The sequence below is a fragment of the Schistocerca americana genome, chromosome 2 (assembly GCF_021461395.2).
Source record: "Schistocerca americana isolate TAMUIC-IGC-003095 chromosome 2, iqSchAmer2.1, whole genome shotgun sequence".
In the NCBI taxonomy this organism is placed as follows: Eukaryota; Metazoa; Arthropoda; class Insecta; order Orthoptera; family Acrididae; genus Schistocerca; species Schistocerca americana.
The window spans coordinates 557705613-557729699 of NC_060120.1; the positions used below are offsets into that span (position 1 = coordinate 557705613).

General features: G+C 46.9%; 1 protein-coding gene across 1 annotated transcript in view; it reads right to left on the reverse strand.

Annotated features, from left to right (window-relative positions):
- The window catches only part of LOC124593730 (SPRY domain-containing protein 7-like), a 78088-nt gene extending 54208 nt beyond the window's left edge, over window positions 1-23880 (reverse strand). The window contains exons 1-3 of the mRNA XM_047132058.1: window positions 23769-23880; window positions 23545-23669; window positions 23350-23466 (exon numbers count right to left, since the gene is read on the reverse strand). Coding sequence (XP_046988014.1) covers window positions 23350-23466; window positions 23545-23656 — 229 coding nt within the window. The 5' untranslated portion in view covers window positions 23657-23669; window positions 23769-23880. The remainder of the gene's footprint in view (window positions 1-23349; window positions 23467-23544; window positions 23670-23768) is intronic.
- Between the last annotated feature and the right edge of the window lie 207 nt (window positions 23881-24087).

Sequence of the window (24087 nt, forward strand, 5' to 3'; positions counted from 1 at the left end):
AGCTCGAAATCTCAGCAAAGTGTCGACCCAATGAGTTAGCGATTCTGAATGGGTCCACTAAGGTATCCTGCATGAGAGTTAGCCCAGAGGTCAGGGGAAAACTAGACATGCTAGATATCTGTTGATTCAACCCCAAACAACTGATGAGGGAGTGAAGGTATTAAAGGAGCTGGTAAAGAAATCCCAGCTTGCCTTCTTGCTTTCATGTGTGACGCAATGGCATAGCACACGTAACTGTTTATAGTGGATACAGTTGGCAAATGTAGGATGGTGGCGGAAAACGTGAAGAGCATGTCTCCACTCACGTATCGCGTCATGGCACACCTCATTCCACCAAGGAACTGGGGAGCACCAGGGCAAAGGGGAGGTATGAGGTACTGAACGTTCTGTGACTGTAAGAATAAACTCCGTAACATGAGTGACATGATCGTCGATTCCAGGAAATTGATGGTCAATCAGTGTTACTAGAGAGGAGAAAAGTATCCAATCGTCTTGAGAAAACTTAAAGCATCTTGGGCATGTAGATGGCAGTTGTATCTGTAATCTAAGGACACATGGAAAATGGTCACTCAAGTGTGTATCAGTAAGAGTGAACCATTCAAAGCACCGAGCTAGCCGAACAGTACTGACCGAAAAGTCCAAGTGAGAGTAGGCTGACTTGGAGGCAACCAATAAATGTAGTTTCCCCCGTGCTGAGACAAAAAAGACCCACTTGGTGGCACAGGTAAAGCAATAGAGAGCCTCTCAGATAAGGATGTGGGGATTCCCAAAGTGGGTGGTGGGCCATGGAGTCTCCAATCAGCTAATACGAGGGTGGGAGCTCACCAAGGAGATGAAAAGAGATCGGCTTTTGCCATTGGTGTGGATGATGGAATGTATATCATACAAAGAGAGAAGGTGAATCCAGAAAGGGAAAGACATATAGCGACAGTGTGGAAGAAACAATGTAAGTGGATTCGGTGAAAATGGACAGGTCACTGAGAAGAATTTTAAGCCCCCACATGCCGGAATGCCAGCAACAGAGGGGAGATCAAACCGGACTGATTGGAAATGAGGAAAGACAAAGTGATCATGGGGACATAGTTTTGTTTCCTGAAGACAGAAGATGACCGGGGAGTAGGATCGTAAGAGGATAGACAGTTCATCTCCACTGCAGTGAATTCCGTGGATATTCAAATGGATAACTGACATAGGGTGAACCAAAAAGGAAAAATTTCACCACGGTTGCCATCGACTCGGTGGCCACTGAGAGCCAGCGGCCGATGGCGAGGAATGCCATTCAGCCAGAGGCAGAAGATCCCGATCCATAGGTTGTTTGGGGGTAGCTCCTGCCGCCCGTGATCGGCTGGTTGATAGGCCGCAGTGCGTCTTTATGACATGGAAGATGGATGAGGGTGGCTACCGCTGGGTGGCACTGTAGAAGGGACATGCCGTGGCAAAGGTGAGGTGGTGTTTCTTATGAACATTCTTGGAAGCAGAATGTTGAGATGGAGGAGTTTATTGTTGTGAGGTCTGGGGGACGTAAAAAATCTTCACAAGTAGGCTCTTTTTTGGAAGTCCAGGCATCCGATTTTGGGGCCCTTGATTTAGCAGGAGCCAATTAAGGTTGATCATTAGAGTGAGTGGAAGTGGGGAGGCTGAACGGGCGATCTTTGGGCTGGCCAATCTGGCAACCGTGGCGGTGACATCACAAATCTGCATGGCCACCTCCTTAGTAGGTCGAAAAGAGGCGAGGACAGTGCTATATTTACTCGCTGGCAGCTCAGTTGGCTTTCTACTGGCGAATAACTTATTTACAGCAAAGGTAGAAACCTTTTCCTTCACTTTGATTTCCTGAATAATTCGTTCATCTTTAATAAATAGGGCAATCTGTAGAGGAAGTAGCGTGGTCGCCCATACAGTTGACGCAACAAGGGGATGGGGGTTAACAATCACCCTCATGAGCATCCCTGCCACAGGTAACGCATTTGGCTGGATTGGAACACGACTGACGAGTGTGATTAAACCTCTGACACTGATAGTAACACGTAGCATTGGGGATGTAAGGGCAAACTGAAATTATCTCATAGCCTGCTTTAATGTTCGATGAAAGTTTAACTCTGTCAAACATCAAGAAGAGAGAGTGGGTCGATACCAACGCCTTTTCAACCCTCTTCATTACTCGATGTACAGCCGTTACTCCTGATCAGACAGGTAATTTTGAATGTCCTCATTTGATAATCCATCTAGTGATCTTGTTTAAACCAGCCCGCGCAATGAGTAAGGTACGGTGCACTTCCACCCAGACAGGGGAGTTGTGTAGCAGTGTAGTTCAAAGCAATTTGTGTGTCTTGAGGGTACTGCGTTTCTAACAACAAGGTGCCATTTCATAACCTGGAACTAGACTTTACAGGACCTGCCATTGAGTCGACACCTTCCTGAATAATGAAAGGGTTTACTGTTGAGAAATCTTGACCTTCGTCAGACCAAGAAACAACCAAGAACTTTGGCACTGATGGAAGAATTTTCTGTGGCTGAGGCTCATCTAGATTTCTCTTGTTGGTAGAAGTTGAAGTAGAAGAAACAATTGCGAATTTACCCCCATCCCCAATGTTTACCGGCATCTTCGATGGCACGCTCCTTCCTAGAGAGGGCCATCTCCCCGAGAGCACTCCCATCTCAGGTGAACACTCCACACCCCCCACACCCCACTCCCCCCCATAAACAGACAGAGACCAATCGGCATGTCAGATGTTTGGAAGGTCCCAGGTCGAGTAATCACCCCTCTCTGGGCATGGCCTTTACCAGGGGTGTGAAAGTGTCCTACTTGTCTACTCTGAGCTGGGAATTATGCATTACCCTGTCACTGTGTGTGTGTGTGTGTGTGTGTGTGTGTGTGTGTGTGTGTCTTCAGACATGCACAGGGAGGGAAAAAAAGGAAATGGGAGAAACAAAGAAAATGAAAGAAGAGAAGAATTCTCAAACACCAGAGCAGAGAAGAAAGTAATGAGAAGAATCGCAGAAAGATAAGGACAAAATAAGGACAGATACTTTAGGTTCAAAATGGATCAAATGGCTCTGAGCACTATGGGACTCAACTGCTGTGGTCATCAGTCCCCAGAACTTACAACTAATTAAACCTAACTAACCTAAGGACATCATCACACACATCCATGCCCGAGGCAGGATTCGAACCTGCGACCGTAGCAGCAGCGCGGCTCTGGACTGGAGCGCCTAGAACCGCATGACCAGATACTTTGGGAAATCACTTCATTCGTTCACAAGTGACCATCTCCGGACATAGGTGCAAAACATACTCCCAGAGAGCAGGAGAAGGGGAAGGGGAAGGGGTAGGGGTAGGGCACAGGGCGGGGGGGGGGGGGGGGGGGGGGAGGATCGGAGATGGGGAGAAATGTGGAAATGGAAGGTATGCAGCCCGGAAAGGAAAGAGACCCCCTCGGGGGTCCATGGATTCGTGACATCTGCACCCACTAACCCTACCATCAGCTCTACCAACTGAAATCAGGACTCATCTGACCAGACCACAGTTTTCCAGTCATCTTAGGGTAGAACAAATATGGTCACAAGATCAAGAGAGGAGGAGCAGGTGATTATGTGCTGTTAGCAAAGGCACTCACATCGGTCATCTGCCGCCATAACCCATTAACACCAAATTTTGCCACACTGTCTTAATGGGTACATTAGTTCCACACTATGTTTATTTCTGCAGTTACTTCACACAGTGTTGCTGGTCTGTTAGCACCAACAATTCTACACAAATGCCGCGCTCTCTGTCATTAAGTGAAGGTCATCTGCCACTGCATTGTCCATGGTGATATGGTCACTTCATTGGCTGTGGTGATAGATAATACCTGAAATTTTGTATTCTTGGCATACCCTTGACACTGTGGATCTTGGAATACTGAATTCCCTAACGATTTCTGAAAAGGAATGTCCCATGCATTTAGCTGCAACTACCATTCCGCAGTCAAAGCCTTAATTCCCATCGTGCAGTCATAATCACAATAAACCTTTTCACACGAATCACCTGAATACAACTGACAGCTCAGCTGATGCACTGCCCTTTTCTACCTTGTGCACACAATACTGTCATCTGCATATGAGCATATCACTATCCCATGACTTGTCATCCCAGTGTATATGTGCGGCTGTCGATATAATGCTTCAAGATCAAATAGGAGAGGTTCCTGGTTCGAGCAATTCTGGCTGGCTTTCTGGGATACTGTGCTGCTGACATACTGTTGGTGTTATCCTATTTGGCTGTGTGCACATGAGACTGGTATGAGCAAAAGATGTGTTGGACCAGTTTTTTTGTCATTAAGTGTGTGCGGAGTTTGTTAAGTATATCTGTTTGGGTGAGCTGATGATAGCTGTAAAAACTGATGAGTCTTAGGTTAGAAATGCTAAGAATGTGTCTGTAGATCATCCTATGGGAACATAGGTGAGGGAGACTTGTTTCTGGGGGTGGGTATTTTATGTGGTTTTTAGGATGGTGGGCAGATGCAAGGGGTTAATAGAGGTGTGTGTGTGTGGGGGGGGGGGGGTTACCTTAACTGATTTCTGATTGTCCTCCTGATGGGGATTTGGAACTTAGAGGTTTTCACCATCCGACTGAACTGTAGCGTAGAGTTTAAGGATTATTCAACAGGGGCTTGCACTAATACTGCAGGGGATTATTTGGGGGGAGAGGGGGCTGGTAAGTCTGTTATAGGGAGGGGGAAGAGGCACACTTCAACCCTGCAATCTCATTCTGACTGGTATTGTTGGAGGGAAAGTGTACCCAATAATTTATGTTGGTTTTTGTTGGGGTTGGGCATTGATTGGAAATGACTGAGGGAGCATGGTTTGGGGGTTAGCACCGAGTTGTATGTGGGATGATTGCATCACTAGCTTTGTTGAGATACACAGATTAAGCTAAACATACGATACCAACAGTGTTTTTCTTGAATTTTTTGGTTCTGTTGACCAAAGAATTCGCGTATATCATTTTTCAGTTAATATTTGTTTTAGTGTGACTTCTTATCGTATATTTAGTTTACCTGCCCCAAACTATCAACTTCCCGTAGCTGTCCCATGAATTTAATTTTACTGTTTGAACTAAATATTTTGCATGTTATTTATGTTTGCTCGCAGGTGTAATGAGTGATGGTGTGGTTGCTAGAAGTATGGGTGTCTGCCAGCTTGATGATACCATGGGTGAAAGTAGATAGGAAGAGGGAACTTCCTGTAATCCCAATATTTAGATTACTCTATTTTTTATAATTATTTTAAGTTACTGGCATACTATTGTAGAACAAATACTCATTTCTTAAAACTTTAAAAACAAAAAGTAACTTTGGTAATTAGGTAATAATATATCAATTCATTAAGCATAAAATATGCATTGTTACAATAACTGAAATTAAAAATGTTGAATCAGAACAGCTGTGGAGCCAAGGAGTGGTTTTGGGAAGAAGGGCATCACATTTTGCTACTGGCTCCACTGTGCCCCCTCCTCTCACCTTACACATACAACTCAGTCACCCCAATATTCAATGTGCCACAGAAGCCTGTGATTTTAATTATAAAAGTAAAATAATAACTATAATTTGTTTAGTGTGATATTTTTTTACATTACTGTAATATAGCTCTTAAGAAACTGCTGTTCACAGAAATACATATTTCAAAAAGTGTTTGTCAGAAAATCTGAGAAGTTTACGTATCATACAACCGAATAAAAACTGATAGTGACAAACACACTTAATTTTGACAATGTCTTAACTTACAAGATACAGGGTAACTCAGGAGGAATGGTCAATATTCAGGTGCATGACAGGAATAGTCATTTGAATCAAAGAAGTCTAATAAACATTGGTTTTAAGATGCATACCTTAAGGGCTAAGAGCACTTTTTCATCTTCACTAGTCTGAAACACCTCTCCTGCTAAACTAGTGTTCATAGCTCGTAACATATGCATTTTACAGCCTATGTCCACTAGACAATTTTTTTTCTTGTTCTGGCCCCACATTACCTCCTCCCAAAATAAGAAAAACAGTTTGCAGTAGAAGATATTTTTCACAGTTTGAAGATTAAGTGTTCATAGCTCTTCAGATATGCATTTTAGAGCCCATGTTTACTAGTCTTTTTACTTTGAATTATTTCCTTGGGACATTTTCTTGGGACATGCTGTATGAAGTCTAAGTGGGCATTCACCATTATCAGTATTTCATTAGTCTGTGCAATAGTAAACACGGGTCTGACGTCTATGCACAAACATAGGAAATGCAGCTACTTTCATTCATTCCCATCTACATTTAAGAAAGCCAGTCTTTATTACTAGTTTTTTCTTCATTGAGGGTCTTTTATGGTTTCTGTCTGGCTTGATTTACTGTGAATTGCCAGTTCTACTTGTGGAACACACAGAGTGTACAGAGCTTATTGTTGGCAGAAGCCATAGTTACCCTGTGAATGTGCAATATCTTGTGACAAAACTAGATATGCTGAAAGTCAGTAGCTACACAAGAAGTTTTCAGGACATTATAAGGACATACAGTCTCCGGTTTCACGTAACACAGAAACAACTAGCACATTACTAGACCATGTTCGATCAAATACATCAACAGACAGACAAAAAGTACATGTTATACATACCATTCTTGCAGACCATTTTGGACAAACAACTGAACTGCGAAACTGAGAACAATGTAGTGACTGAATTCAGACAAACTAACCTTAGAAATCTGAGCAAGCTAGAATTTTTGCTAAACGAAGAAAAGTGAGATGATATGCACATAGAGGACAGTGTAGAAAAGAGCTGGGAATCTTTCTGTGGTGTATTAAGACACCACATAGATACAGATTGTCCTAAAATATGCAGAACTATCATCGGCAAACCAAACAAAAAACTGTTCACCACAAAAACTAAAAAAGGCAAATGATGAACTGATTGAAGTCTTTGAAACATATCAGAAAGGAAAAGTTCAGGTCAGTCATGAGGCTTACAGGTGTAAGAAGAAAGCATACACTACAATAAGAGAAGCAAAGGCCAGCCGCCAAAAACCTGAAATACTATCTTCTTCTAACATTTCTAAAACAGTTGGGAACTACATAAATGAAATCAGAAAAGAATCGCATACCTTGAAAGACAAATATAGCACTGACAAGAGAAGGGAAAGAAGTGACCGATCTGCAACAAGTGAGCAATATTTTCAACCAGCACTATATGGCTATAATGAGAAACTTTTAAAACAAAACATATTAGTACCAAAAAGACTGCAAAGTCCTAAAAAGGTGGCCAAGAGTTTGTATCTCCTGCCTACAGATGAATCAGAAGTTCTTAAAAAACTGGGTGGTATCTCTGCAAAAACAAACACTGTGCTAGATATCTTGCTACGCCTCTAGCATTCATGATAAATTTAGTAATGAAGCAAGGAGTATTCCTGAAATATTTAAAGATGAGTAAAGTTGGGCCAGTTTTCAAAGGAGCGGATAAAGGAGACCCTGGAAACTATATGCCCACAACAACCACACCTGTTCTGTCCAAAATAGTAGAAGCAGTTATTAAATATAGATTTATAAACTTCATAGAGAAGCATAACATTTTAAATGAAGCACAACATGTATGTAGAAAGGGAAGATCCACCAAGACCACAGTGAGAAACTTCATAACACACGCCAGTTTTTTTGTTTTGTTTTAGGGTGGAAAAAACAACCAGGGTCATACGCGCCCAAGTCAAAACTATAGAACACAAAGAAAGAGATGAGGGAAACGGCTATATTCAGTCCCAATGAACAGAATAGGAAACAGCTAAACAAGGCATGTGGAAAAAGGGCTAAAAACACCATACAAAAATGGAGGTCCAAAACCAAAAATTAAATGGCCTTCGTCATATTGCTTCAGCGGATAAAAAGTAAAACACAGTCGACAGCCCACACATCATTCGCTAAAACGGCTGATAAATCAGATGGTAAACCCAAGATGAAATGTAAATTGATAAATAAAGGTCATTCCGGCATGAAGTGGCACACAGTTAAAATTTGGGTGCAGTGGGTACAACATGCTGGGGCAGCGCCACTGAGCAAATGACAATGGCTAAAAAGGCAGTGACCAACACACAGATGAGTTAAAATAATCTCCTCCTGGCGGGAGGGCTGAGAGGTCATCCAAGGCGCCAGGACAGACTTAAGCCGAAGTTTATTCCCATGAAGGGAGGACCAATTGGCGATGCCAAAGGGACACCACCTCCTGACAGACTGCAACACAGAAAAGATTAGAGAGAAGAGAGGTACTCGTGGGATGAGGTACGAGGACTGCAGCCTTGGCAGCAGTGTCAGCAGGCTCGTTTCCTAGCAGACCGACATGTCACTGGATCCACAGAAACATGACATGACATCGGCTCCACCAAGAGGGAGCAAGTGACATTTTCCCTGGACCCACTGCACTAAGGCATGAGCAGTGTACTGTGCTCAGAGACTTTGAAGGGCACTGAGCGAGTGAGCAGAGGACAATTGGGAAGGCTGTGTCACCATATGTACTCCCTGGTCTGATACAAGGTAAAAAGATCAGCTGTAAATGGTGAGGAGTGTGCCAGAAGCAGATATCTAAAGACATGGGTGCCAATGAAGAAGGCACACCTGACCCCATGGTCAGTGAAGGTGATAAAGGATGGAGTAGTGTCTTGGGAAGCGAATGAAGGCCAAAGTTAACATGGACCGCTTCACGAAGCCAAGGTGGTGAATGGTTCACACCCACCCAAAAGTTGCAGGTAGTGTGATGTTAAGCCTCCATAGCAGGTGGCAAAAGGGTACTCCAGGAGGTAACAGAAGAGGGACAAGCCAAATACTGACGACCTATGGATTCATCAAAAAAGGACGCATAGGAGGGGTGGCCACAAAGTGCAGACAAACAGCATGCATAACTGCTGAGGAGAAATACACGTCAGTATGACAGTGGTAGTTCAGCATAGGCGCCTGTGGCCACAAAGATGCCACGATGATGGCTACTGTTGAGACGGCATAAAAGGAATGGGCATGCAGATGCATAAACGAAGCACCCATAGTCTAGTTTCGAACAGACAAGGGACCGGTAAAAACGGAGGACAGTGGTTCGATTGGCACCCCAGGAAGTACCATTGAGGACAAGTAGGACACTGAGGGACTGCGTACAGCGGGCTGCCAAGTAAGAGACATGACAGGACCAAGAGCGTTTCCTATCGAGCATGAGCCCCAGGAATTTTGTAGCGTCAATGAACGGAAAGGCAACAGGCCCAAATGCAGAGATGGTGGGAGAAACCATTTGTGCCTTCAGAAATTCATACACACGGTTTTGTAAGTGGAAAAGTGAAAGCCACTGGCGATGCTACAAGAGTGCAGACAATCAAGACAGCACTGAAGATGCTGCTCAGTGAGACAGGCCCATGGAGAACTGCAATAGATGGCAAAATCATTGACAATAAGGGAGCCAGAGACGCCCTGCAGGAGACAGGCCATTATAGGGTTAATGGCGATAGCAAAGAGGATGACACTCAGGACGGTATCCTGAGGCACACCATTTTCCTGAATAAAGGTGGCCGACAAGCCAGAACCCACACGCACCACGAAAACTCGGTCTTGTAAAAATGCCTGAAGAAAACAGGGCAGGTGCCCACGGAAGCCCCAGGTGTAAAGAGTATGGAGGATACCAGTTCTCCAGCAGGTGTCTTAGGCCTTCTCCAAATCAAAATACACGGCCACAGTCTGCAGAAAACCATTCATGACATAAGTGGACAAAGTAACGAGACAGTCACCTGCAGAACGCCGTGGTCGAAATCCACACTGTGCATTCATGAGTAAATGGCGAGACTCGAGCCACCACACCAGCTGGGCTCGAATCATATGTTCCATCACCTCACAAACAACTGATAGGGAGATGGGTCAGTAGCTAGAAGGAAGGTTTTTGTCCTTACTAGGCTTAGGTATAGGTATGACAGTGGATTCACGCTAGAGTCCAGGAAATGTGCCCTCAGCCCAGATGCAGTTGTATGTGTTAAGGAGAAAGTGCTTGCCCACAAGAGAGAGAGAGGGAGCTGCTGCAACATCTGAACGTGGATAGCATCTGGCCCTGTGGCGGAGGACCGGGACAAACTGATAGCATGATCTAGCTCCCTCATACTGAAGGCAGCATTGTAGCACTCACAATTTGGAGAAGAGAAGGTTATCACCCGAGCCTCCTCCACACATTTCCAATGGATGAAGGCTGGGTGATAGCGGGAAGAGCTCAAAACTTCCGCAAAATGGTAGCCCAAGGTGTTGGAGATAGCAACAGGATCCATGATATCAGCACCTACTGTCAGGCCGAAAATGGGTCCAAAGAGCTGTCTGAGGCTGGCCCACATGACAGAGGAAGGTGTGGAACTGATAAAAGAACCAGTGAATGAAATCCAACTCGTTTTTTAGCTATACCGAAGAGCTCGACAACACTGTGCACCCATATGTTTATAAAGAATGCAGTTTTCCAGCATAGGGTCGCAGTTTTAAAAAAGCAGAGAGCACATGTTTGTGCCAAGAGACTGGGACATGAATGGTAAAGAGGTGCGAGGAATGGAATGTTCTGCAGCAGTAAGGATAATGTTGGTGAGATAGTCCACCTGGTCATCACAACTGAGGAAATCTTGTTCTGCGAAGTTTGCCAGAGAGGAGTAAAGCTGCCAGTTAGCCTTAGTAAGCTACCATTTGGGCATGCATGTGGATGGGGAGGCAGTCAGCAGACGGAGAGCACATGGGAAATGGTCGCTCGAGTAGGTGTCAAAGAATGGATGACTCAAGATGATAGGCAAGCTGGGCAGTGCAAAAGGATAGGTCCAAATGGGAATAGGGGTTGTGAGGAGCCAGAAAGGAAAGTGGGTGCTCCAGTGTTAAAGCAGAAGGAGTAGAGTTGGTTAAGAAGGTCAGCAAAGAGGGCACCTTTCTGGCAGGTCCTGGGAGAACCCCAAAGGAGATGATGTGCATTAAAGTCACCGAATAGTATAAACAGCGGAGGTAGCTGCCCAATAAGCTGAAGCAAGTCTGCCCTGGTGACAGTGAAGGACAGAGGTACATAAGTGGTACAGCAGGAGAAAGTCAGGTGGGGAAGGAAAAGGCGCATTCACCTTTTCCTTCCCCACCTCACAACTTGAAGAGATGGGTAGTCAGGGAGATGGGTTGACTATGAATGTCGTTCCGTATGAGCAGCGTAACGCCTCCATGAGATGGGATGCCGACCTCAGGGGGAAGGTCAAAATGAATTGGTAAGTAATGGGAAAGCTCAAAGCGGTTTTGAGCATGCAGTTTCGTTTCCTGAAGGCAAAGTACAAGGCGATGCTAGTAGCAGCCGTAAATCCTCTTTGTGGGACCAAAGGCCACGAACATTCCATTGGAGGACAGTCATGAGGAGGAAGAGATGTAGGGGTGCCAATTTGGTGGCCGCCGATGGACAGCCGGGGGAGAGGCGCTACTACAGGGCACAGAAGCAGGAGGATTCTGCTCCATGGGGTCCACAAACATCTGCGTGCTTGTGTGGTCGGTCTGTGGAGTCCAACGCTGAAAAACAGTTGGTGGTGCGCACCGGCAAGACAGAGGCCGGTCAGAATAAGTGACCACGTTGTGACACCATTGAGCAGGATCTTTGATAATTTTTTTTTTTTTTTTTTTTTTTTTTGTGGTTTTAGGATGCACAACTACAGTGGTCAGTAGCGCCCAGACTAAGTTATGAATGCACTGCAAGGCACAAGGTTAAAACAGCAACTAAAAAGGACAACACTATAAAAGGCACATTAATAGGCAAGGGATTAAAAGAAAACAGCATAATAAAATGTCCTTAGACAGGTCTGTCAAGTGAATAAAACGAAGAACGCGAGCAGCTGCTCCCGGGTCATCCGCTAAAATGGCATCCAGAGTACATGGCAGGCCAAGATCAGTGCGTAGTGTATTAGAATTCGGACAGGACGTTAAAATGTGGCATACCATCAGCAATTGCCCACATGGGCAGAACAGTGCCGGTGCAACCGTCAGCAGATGGCGATGGCTGAACTGGCAGTGTCCAATTCGTAACCGGGCCAAAACAACCTCCTCCCACCGAGAAGGGCGTGAAGAGGTCATCCAAGGTGTGGGGAGATGTTTCAAGGCCCAAAGCTTGTTTTCAGCAAGTGTAGCCCAATCGGCATGCCACAGCAATAAAATGCGCTGACAAATGACCCTGCTAAAATCAGATGAAGGCACACAACAAGAAGCTGAGGCTGGAGGACCGCAGCCTTGGCTGCGGCATCTGCAGTTTCGTTCCCAGGGATACCAACATGGCCAGGAACCTACATAAAGGTAACCGGAGAACTGTCGTCCGCCAGCTGCTGAAGAGAGCATTGGATCTGGTGCACGAAAGGGTGAACCGGATACGGATCACTGAGGCTCTGGTTGGCACTCAGGGAATCAGAGCAGATGACATAAGCAGAATGTTGGTGGTGGCAGATGTAAAGAACAGCCTGGTAGAGGGCAAATAGCTCAACTGTGAAGACCGAACAATGGCCATGCAGCCGGTATTTGAAACTGTGTGCCCCGACAATAAAAGAACACCCAACACCGTCATTGGTCTTTGAGCTATTTATATAAATGAGGATCGTATTAACAAACTTCGAACGAAGTTCGATAAACCGGGAGTGGTATACCGAAGCTGGGGCAACATCCTTAGGGAGCGAGCTGAGGTGAAGGTGAACGCGAACCTGAGCCTGGAGCCAAGGTGGCGTTTGGCTCTCGCCCACTCGAAAGGTTGCAGGGAGTGAAAAATCAAGGTGCTGAAGGTGACGAAAGCAAACTCCAGGGGGTAGCAGGGCAGATACATACAATCCGTATTGACGGTCGAAAAAGTCGTCAAAAAGGGAACGATAAGACGGGTGGTCGGGCATTGACAATAGCCGACAGGCATACTGACGAAGCAGTATATCGTGCCGGTAGGTTAGTGGCAATTCACCAGCTTCAGCATGAAGACTCTCGACAGGACTAGTATAGAACGCTCCGATCGCAAGATGTAACCCCCGATGTTGTATAGAGTTGATGTGGCGTAAGATGGACAGCCGTGCAGAGGAGTATACAAAGCTCCCATAATCCAGCTTTGAGCAGACGATCGACCGATATAGGCGAAGTAGGATGGTTCGATCCGCTCCCCACGACGTACCACTGAGGACATTTAGAGAACGGTTACAACGGGCAGCCAAATATGACATGTGGAGACCAGCTAAGTTTCCTGTCAAATGTAAGACCTAAAAATTGTGTTGTCTCCATGAAGGGGAGAACAACGGGACCAAGATGTAAGGACCGTGGAAGAAACTCTTTGTAGCACCAGAAGTTAATACAGACCATCTTCTCGGCAGAAAAGCGGAAGCCATTGGCGACACTCCAGGAGTAACGACGGTCAAGACAATGCTGAAGACAGCACTCCAGGACAGAGGTACACTGCACTGCAATAGATGCTAAAATTGTCCATGAAAAGGGAGCCAGATACATCAGCTGGGAGGCAATCCATAATTGGATTGATCGCTATGGCGAAGAGAGCGGCGCTCAATACTGAGCCCTGTGGCACCCCATTCTCCTGGCGAAAGACGTCTGACAGGACAGAACCCACACGTACCCTGAACTTGCAAACCATTAAAAATGCACGAATAAAAAGAGGGAGGCGACCACGAAGGCCCCATGTATGCATGGTGCAGAGTATGCCCGCCCTCCAACAGATGTCTTAAGCCTTCTCCAAATCAAAGAACACAGCCACGGTCTGGCACTTCCGCAAGAAGTTATTCGTAATGAAGGTCGACAAGGTAACCAGATGATCAAAAGCAGAGTAGCGTCTACGAAATTCACATTGTACATTGGTAAGTAGGCGTCGAGATTCGAGCAGCCAAACCAAACAAGAGTTAAACATTCATTCCATCACCTTACAGAGACAGCTGGTAAGGGAAATGGGTCGATAACTGGAAGGCAAGTGCTTGTCCTTCCCCGGCTTAGGAATCGGGACAACAATACATTCGCACCAGCATGTGGGAACGTGACCCTCAATCCAGATGCGATTATAAGGACGAAGAAGAAAACCTTTACCCGCAGGAGAAAGGTTCTTCAGCATCTGAATATGAATAGAATCAGGCCCCGGAGCGGAGAACCGTGACCGGGCAAGTGCATTTTCCAGTTCCCAAATGGTGAATGGGGCATTGTAACTTTCATGATTCGACGAGCGGAAGTTAGGTGGCCTTGCCTCCTCTGCCTGTTTTCGGGGGAGGAAGGCAGGGTGGTAATGAGCGGAGCTCGAAACCTCTGCGAAAAATCTGCAGAAGGCATTGGAGACATCCTCAGGGGCCACAAGGACGTCATTCGCGACTGTCACGCCAGAAACTGGTGAGTGGACCTTAGTGCCAGATAGCCGGCGCAGGCTACCCCAGACAACAGAAGGAGGAGTAAAACTGTTGAATGTGCTTGTGAAAGCAGCCCAGCTGGCTTTCTTGCTTTCTTTAACAACACAACGACACTGCGCACGCAATTGTTTATAATTAATACAATTCGCCATCGCAGGGTGGCGTTTAATGGTGCGTAAAGCACATCGACGAGCACGTAAAGTGTCTACATGCTGCGGTCCACCGGGGGACAGGTATGAGGGATGGAATATTCAGCAGCAGTGAGAATGACTTCCGTGAGGTGTGCGACCTGACTATCGCAGCTTGCGAAGGTTTGATCCTGATAGGTCGCCCTGAAGAGAAGAGCCCCCAGTCTGCTTTGGAGATGTTCCAACTAGTTGAGCATGGAGATGGGGTATGATGCAGGAGATGGATAACACAAGGGAAGTGGTCACTCGAATACGTATCAGAAAGTGCGTACCACTCAAACCAGCGTGCAAGTTGGGTAGTACATATAGAGAGGTCTAAATGGGAATATGTGTGAGCTGTGTCCGAAAGAAAAGTAGGGGCGCCAGTATTGAGGCAGATAAGATTGAGGTGGTTGAAAAGGTCTGCTAACAGGGAGCCTCTTGGGCAGGATGCTGGAGAGCCCCAAAGGGGATGGTGGGCATTGAAGTCTCCAGTCACCAAAAATGGTGCAGGTTGCTGAGCAATAATTTGCATCATGTCTGCCCTAGTAACGGCAGATGACAATGGAGTGTAAACGGTACAAATGGAAAATGTAAAAATGGGGAGAGTAATTCGGACGGCAACTGCCTACAGGACAGTGTGCGATGTGATGGGATCGTAATAGATATCATCCCGGACCGGCAACATAACCCCTCGTGATCCAGAATACCTGCCACAGGGGGTAGGTCAAAACGCACAGAGGCAGTGTGCCAAGTCAATTTGATCGCATGGGCGTAGCTTCGTTTCCTGGAGAGCTACGACGAGCGGACAATGCAAGCGTAGCAGCAACTGTAAGTCCTCTCCGTTGGAGCGAATGCCGCAAATATTCCAATGAAGAAGTGCCATCATGAGAAGAAAAAGAAAAAGGAGAAGCAAGAAGGGGTCACCTCTAAGGCCGCTGAGGGCCTGGCTTCGAGCGAGCACTGCTGCCGCTATCAATAGTCATCGTCCATTTGTTCAATGGGTTCGTCGGCCATCTTGTTAAGATGGCCAAGAGGGGGAGCTTCCTCCACCGGTGAACAGCCAGATGTTCAGCTACCAGTGGTGCGGCCAGGTGAAATGGATGACGGCCTGGGGCGGCAACCACTGGGTGGTGCAGGAGAAGAAACGCACTGGGGTGGAGAAGGAGAACTTTGCTTCCTATTAGCCTTCTTGGAAGGTCGTTTCGTCGAAGTACTGGTCGATGGCTGGGAGTTCGGGGTACGTAGGAAGTCTTCATGGGACGGTTCCTTCTTGAAGGTCCGTGCATCTGACTTCTGGGTCTTAGTCTTGGCAGAAGCTGATGAAGGTGCTTGTGTCTTATGGGTGACGAGAGGAAGAGGAGACGTTGACCAGGCAATCTTAGCAGTGGTCGAACAGACGACTGTAGCGCTAAAGGTCAGATCGGATGTCTGCGACGACACCTCCCTGGTAGTCCGAGGAGAGGCGAGGACAGTACTGTATTTCCCCGCTGGGAGCAGCGTGGGCTTCCTACTAGCAAATAGCTTGCGAGCAGTCGAGGTGGACACTTTCTCTTTGACACGAATTTCCTGTATACAGCGTTCATCCTTGTAGATGGGACAGTCGTGGGAGGGCGCTGCATGGTCACCTTGACAGTTCACGCAACGAGGAGACAGAGGTGGACAGTCACCCTCATGGGCGTCCCTGCGACAAGTGACGCATTTAGCCGCATTAGAACAAGACTGGCGGGTGTGATTAAAATGCTGACACTGGTAGCAGTGCGTAGGTGTCGGGACATAGGGGCGAACAGAGATAACCTCATAGCCTGCTTTGATGTGTGACGGCAGATGAACACTACCATAGGTCAAAAAAGTGTCCGGGTCGGTACAAGGTCATTGTCGACCTTTTTCATGACCCTATGGACAGCCGTCACGCCCTGCTCAGCGAGGAAAAACAATCTCCTCATCAGTCAATCCATCGAGTGATTAGTATATACCCCACCAGGGAGAGGGGAGAGGGCGGGCAGAGGGGGCGGGGAGGGGGGAGAGGAGAGGAGGGGAGGGGACAAGAAGGGGGCGGGAAGAGGAGAGGAGGGGACAGACCTCGGCGGAGATCCATCCGAATTCGAGGCCGAGGAACTAACCAAGGAGGGGTGGAGGGGAGGGAGCGAGGAAGACAGGACAAAGAAGGAAGCTGAAAATCACGGCAAAGAGACACAAGGCGCAGCCCAACCGGTAAACCCACACGAGGGCGGGAGTCGGGTGGGCGACGTCCATGGTCTGGAAACAGGATAGAATAGGAAGGATGAGTGGGAGAGGAACGGATAGTGAGTGCATAAGACACCAGAAGCTGGGACCGCCGAACAGAAAGGGGGGGGGGGGGGGGGGATCCCAGCTTCAACCAGGAGACTATCAACAGGGCTAGTAGGGAAGGCACCGGTGGCCAAACGGATACCACGATGGTGGACTGGATCCAGCACGTGCAGTGTGGAAGGAGCAGCTGAACCATAAACTTGACAACCATAGTCCAAGCGAGACAGAACTAGAGCACGATAAAGACGGAGGAGGAGGGAATGGTCCGCACCCCAAGAGGAGTGGGCAAGGAAGCGAAGGACATTGAGTTTACGGAAACATCCTACCTTCAGGTGTCTGATATGGGGCAGCCAAGTGAACTTGTTGTCGAAAAGAAGACCCAGGAAACGAAACTGTGGGACCACAGGCAATCGTTGTGCAGCGAGATAGAGCTCTGGATCAGGGTGGATCGTAGTACAGCGACAGAAGTGGACCCTCGCGATTTTAAAGGAGAGAATTGAAACCCGTGTGAGAGGGTCCATGCAGAGGCACGCCGTATAGCTACCTGGAGCTGCCGCTCTGCAGATGCCATCGAGGAGGAACTAACCCAAATGCAGAAATCATCCACATACAGGGCAGGGGCGACCAAGGGACCGACAGACGCCACAAGTCCATCAATAGCAATGAGGAAAAGAAGGACACTCAAGACGGAACCGTGTGGGATGCCCGTCTCCTGGGTCCGTGGAGAACTAAAAGCAGTACCAACTCGAACTCTGAATGATCGATGGATCAGGAACTGGCGGATAAAAATCGGGAGTGGGCCCCGAAGACCCCACTGACGAAGGGTAAGTAAGATGTGATGGCGCCAGGCCGTGTCATAGGCCTTGCGAAGGTCAAAAAACACTGCAACCAAATGGCGGCGCTGGGAAAAAGCCTGCCGAACTGCGGATTCCAAGCAAAGTAAATGATCGATTGAAGACCGCCCCTCTCGAAAGCCACACTGATAAGGCGACAAGAGATCCCGTTATTCGAGGACCCAATTGAGCCGACGGGCTACCATCCGTTCAAGTAACTTACAAACAACATTCGTCAAACTAATTGGCCGATAGCTGTCAACAGATAGGGGGTTCTTACCAGGCTTAAGGACAGGAACCACAATGCTATCCCTCCACTGAGAAGGGAAGTCACCCTGGAGCCAGATACGGTTAAACACCCGAAGAAGATGTTGCCATTGTGGAGCACTGAGATGTTGAAGCAGTTGGTTATGAATGGAATCTGGGGCAGGGGCCGTATCATGAGAAGAAGATAGAGCAGAAAGAAATTCCCATTCAGTGAAAGGTTCGTTGTAAGATTCTGACTCACAAGGGGTGAAACATAAGGTGGAAGCTTCAGCCTGCTGTTTTTGATGAAGGAAAGCAGCTGGATAGGAGGCTGACGCTGACGCCACTGCAAAATGGGTCGCAAGATGTTATGCAAGAACTAATGGGTCAGTACAAACGCCTTCTGGGAGGTGAAGGCCTGGGAGGGTGGACTGCCGATGGCAACCTTGGAGAGAACAAAGTGTAGCCCATACCCGTGACAGAGGGACAGTAGAACCAAGGGAAGAAACGAATCGTTCCCAACATATCCGCTTGCTCTGTTTGATTAAATAACGGGCTTTAGCGCGAAGGCGTTTAAAGGTAGTAAGGCTGGCTACGGATGGGTGCCTCTTAAAGTGTTGCAAAGCTCAACGGCGATCACAGATGGCAATGGGAATGGCCGTACTCCACCACGGGACTTGCCGGCGACGAAATGGTCCAGATGAGCGCGGGACAGCAAGGCTAGCAGAGCGAACAATCGCGTCAGACACGTCACGTAGGACGTCATCAATACAACCCGACAAAGAGGGAGAGAACTCGACCTGCGCAGGGTACAGAGGCCAATCGGCATGGTGGAAAGACCAACGAGGTAACCTGTCCATCGGGGGAGTGGGAATGGAGCGTGATAATCAACGGGAAATGGTCACTATCACAAAGGTCGTTGTGTGGCGACCAGTGTAATGAAGGGAGGAGAGAGGGAGAAGAAAGATAAAGATCAATGGCAGAAAAGGTACCATGACCGGCACTGAAATGAGTAGGGGAGCCATCATTAAGAAGGCACAGGTCGTGGTCTGCAATAAATTGGTCTATAAGAAGACCTCGTCTAGATGGAAAGGCACTGCTCCACAAAGGATGATGAGCATTAAAATCCCCAAGGAGGAGGAAGTTGCTGAAGAAGGGCGGTTAAGGCAGCAGGTGTAAGAGTCCTGTCAGGAGGGAGATAAAGATTGCAAACTGTGACTGCAAAGTCTAAGTGGACCCTAACAGCAACCGCTTCCAATGTAGTTTGGAGAGGAATCCACATGCTAGCAATGTCTGTACGGACCAACGTACAAACGCCACCAGAAGCCCGCAAGGGTCCGACCCGATTTCGACAGAAAACACGGAACCCACGGAGGGTCGGTGAGTGGGCATCAGTAAAATGAGATTCCTGGAGAACCACACAAGCTGCAGAGTAGGACGAAAGAAGGGATTTCAATTCCGGAAGGTGACGATAGTATCCATTACAGTTCCATTGGAGAACCACAGAACGATGGTTTAAATGAGGGCTGAACACGCTAAATCCAGTCATACCGCGGGATTCCCACCCGTCACCGACAAGGAGGGGGCGACATCCATGAACGACAGGTCAGAATCCGGTTGTGAAGTGGGGGAAGGGACCTCCGGTGACACCAGAGGCTCTTTGTCCCAGGACTTATGTTTCTTCTTCTTTGCAGGCTGAGATCGAGGAGATCCGGGCAAGGAGAAGAGGGGGGGGGGGCAAGGAGAAGAGGGGGGGCGGCAAGGAGAAGAGGGGGGGGGCGGCAAGGAGAAGAGGGGGGGGGCGGCAAGGAGAAGAGGGGGGGGGCGGCAAGGAGAAGAGGGGGGGGGGCGGCAAGGAGAAGAGGGGGGGGGCGGCAAGGAGAAGAGGGGGGGGGCGGCAAGGAGAAGAGGGGGGGGGGGCGGCAAGGAGAAGAGGGGGGGGGCGGCAAGGAGAAGAGGGGGGGGCGGCAAGGAGAAGAGGGGGGGGCGGCAAGGAGAAGAGGGGGGGCGGCAAGGAGAAGAGGGGGGGCGGCAAGGAGAAGAGGGGGGGCGGCAAGGAGAAGAGGGGGGGCGGCAAGGAGAAGAGGGGGGGCGGCAAGGAGAAGAGGGGGGGCGGCAAGGAGAAGAGGGGGGGCGGCAAGGAGAAGAGGGGGGGCGGCAAGGAGAAGAGGGGGGGCGGCAAGGAGAAGAGGGGGGGCGGCAAGGAGAAGAGGGGGGGCGGCGGCAAGGAGAAGAGGGGGGGCGGCAAGGAGAAGAGGGGGGGCGGCAAGGAGAAGAGGGGGGGCGGCAAGGAGAAGAGGGGCGGCAAGGAGAAGAGGGGCGGCAAGGAGAAGAGGGGCGGCAAGGAGAAGTTGTCTCCAAAAGCAAAGTGCCATTCCGTAAACGAGAGCAGGATTTCACAGGGCAAGCAGTGGCATCAACACCTTTCTGAATAATAAACGAGCTGACTGTGGCAAAGGATTGACCATCTTCAGTATGTGATACCACAAGGAACTGCGATGCAGCGGGAAGAGTCTTCGAATCAGTGGCCTCATTACATTTACGTTTCATCAACGTCAATGGAGAGGATGATTGACAAACTACGAGGAAATCCCCCATGATTGCCAACATCTCCGATGGTGTGCTCCTTCCAACTGGGGGACCCCCTTCACAAGGGGGCGCACCCACCTTAGGTGATTGTCCACACCTCAGGTCACACCAATCCGCAATTTGGGAAGGTTACAGCTCAGGCAATCACCCCTCCCTGGACCTAGCCTGTACCAGGAGGTACGTGCGAACACAACCTATCGACCCAGGTCTGGGAATTACGCATTACCCAGTCACCTTTTATGCATCAGATGTGTGGGCCGGCCTTCAGGAGTGCACAGGGAGGAGAAAGAAGAAGAAAGAGGATCCTCAAGCGCTGAAGCGGAGGAACGAGAGAAGGGAAAGAAAGAAAGGAAAAGGGAGCCACAGAGAAAGTTGAGACTGTTTGCACGTCAGCTACAGAATGCAGAACATTCCCAATAATAACCCCACACATGTTCCCCAAGGGAGGGGAAGAAAGAATAGCAAGAGGAGGGACATACAGCATGGAAGGGAAAAAGTGCTGCAAAGGCTGGGGGCCCGTGATAGCCAAGCACAAACCCACCCAAAGAGTGGTGAGCCCCCTGAGGGACACACACATCATTGAGGCATTGGATCATCAAAAGAAAGTATCCAGAAGTTGTATTTAGATCTTTCAAAAGCTGTTGACTGTGTGTGCCATAAAACCTTTTTACAGAAACTGGACTGCTGTGGCATAAGTTGGAAAGCTGCTGGTATTATAAAAATCTTTTTTGAAAACAGACAGCAGGGTTTGAAATAAAACAAATCTGAAATACAAAAATGTCTACTCACTGTATGCAGGTAAAATATGGAGTTGCTCAGGGTTCAGTACTAGGACCTCTGCTCTTTAGCTTGTATATAAATGATATGCCCACTACTGTAAACGAAAAAATTATCATGTATGCTGATGACAACTGTACCAGTATATAGTGACTCAATGAACAAGTTGGAAAGAAGAGCCAGTGAGAACTTGCAAATGGCAGATAGGTATTTTACAGGAAATAACATTAATCAACAGGAAGAAAATAGTGTACAAATTTTGAAACAAACAGAACCAACAGAGTGGAGATATTTACACACTGTATTGGGATGTGCACTTTGAACCAGTGGACTGCAATAGGTTTCGGGGTACAGACATGATCAAATTTGTAACATGAGGAAACCACATTGACAGGATCTGTTCCAAAATAAGAAATATATTTTAATGAAAAAAATGTGCTATACAATGAACACAGAAACCTTGTTTAAAATGTACTAAAGACATTTTCCGACACATTGTACTGTATCCCAACACGGAATTGTGCAGCAGATGTACATGTACAAAGAATCCTAAAACTTAAAAAGAAAGCCATTAGATGTATAGCTAAACTAACACTTCAGAAATCCTGCTAAAACAAATTCAAGGAATTTAAAACACTAACTGTACCAAGTCTGTACATATATGAGACAATACTGCTTCTAATGGTAAATCGTACAGCACCTCTTAGACATATTTTTATGGCCACCACACAAGAACCACATAAAATTACCACATCTGCAGCAGAAGATTGAAAACGACAGACAGGGACACTACAATTGCAGGAAGCTTACTTTGTAATAGACTCCCATCTAGCATCAAGAGCATAAAGGAACTGAGCACCTTCAAACAAAAACTTTAACACCTCATCTCTGGATACTGGTATATGAAGTAGTACTTGTTGGCAAATTCATAGGACAAATGTAAGTTGGAATGTCAAGTTTTCTTGAAAGAAGGAAAAGGGGAAACAAAGTATAGCAATGAAAATACAGAAGAGAACATACAGACTAAGATGCAGTGTTGCAGTAATGTATAAGTGTCTTAATATTTCTATGCAGCGCGTTTAACACACACAAACTAAAAAAAAATTGTCTTCAGTTCTTCTACATGTATTATACTATTATTATTAGCCTATCATCATTAGCAGAATGACAATTAGATTGTTGACTTTCCCTGTGTGTGCGCGCTAGACTGCGACATAAATCAACACAGGCTATGATATATCACTGAGTAAAAATATTATCAGTAAACATTACTATAGACTTATTTATTGTATCAAATGGCAAATTTAAAAGAAATATGTTTATTTCTGTATAAATTTGCGACATAATATGTCTAAAATCATTGTAAAACTGATCAGTGGACAGAAAATTAACTATATTCCGGAGACAGTCAGGCGGCAAGTCTATCTCGTGAACAGGCTCTCAGGCAAACTAATGGATAATACTGGGTAACATCCTGTGTTAGACATGGCTTTTAATTTACTAGTATATTTGACAGTTTCAAGACTAGTTTTCATTCTATTCTCCATAACTTTACTGGGAAATTTCGTAATTGATGGCTAAACGTAGTCTTAGAAGACTAGTAAGCATTTTTAATAGTCACAGTATTCCCCCACACTGGGCACCACTGTTGGTCAAAGGAAGCAGCATGTTGTTTTCCGTATCTGATATTCCGATCAAGATTCTCCGCTAGCAACTCCTGTTATGCAGCTTATTGCACGGCTAGCACCATTAAGTAGTTTTTAAAGAAGTTTGTATGCGGTTCATTGCAATTCTGTATTACGGAGTAGTTTGGTACCGTAAAAAAATTGCGACTTTCCACTGGGGCAACAAATAGCACTGAGAAGCGGAAACCGAATCTGTCCTACAAAACAGTAACAACATCAAAAACAAATATACGCGGAGGATATGGAAAAACGCGCAACCTATAAACAGAACATAATAAAATTATCTAATTTTGTACCGTTAATACTGGTACTGTGGCAATCTGTACTTTTCCAATAAAAGGATGAAAAACTATCAATATGTGCACAGTATAGTTACCAGACTGCTGAATTTTCACTTCAAAGTAGGATTTGCTCTGTACTAGTGGTGCGTTTGTGATAGCACCGCCACTGCCGCATATTCGCAATCCGTTTTTTACAATCACAACTTCATGACCTACAAGAAAGAAACAAGATTTTTATCGTTTCTACAGGTGGGAACACTCGCAACAATCTTTACATCTATAATACTAACCAATGTGATTAGTATCTAGTGTGATGGGATTAGTTTCTCGCCTAAGCGCTGGTGTTGCTGAAAATCCCATCCCATCAAAACAGTTTTTCACACAGCAGAACACAATCGCCATCCTCGCTTTCAGGCTGTCAACATTGTCATCGTTTCAACGCGACTTTTGAGCACATTTCTTGATTGAAACGGGTCTAGGAAAGCTGTAGCTGCATTAATTCAGTATAACTTACTTTTCTAAACATTATTACGTAAACTCATCAACGATTTAAGTACACAACATGGGTTTAGCCCTACGACCCAATTGCTCAAATCAACATCACACCCCAACCTCTTCGCCAATCAGCAATAACTGTCAGTAGAGGTGGCAAAAAATAACGTAACTGATAGAAATAACCGGTTACTGAGAAGTAACGGTTACTGCGATAACCGTTCCTCTGATTCTGGCAGTTATTTCAATAACTGTTTAGTGTCAACAGTGCCTCGCGCCATCTGTTGACCGAAGATCGTACTGCGCATTTGGAGGCGTTCTATAGACCATGGGAATAACTG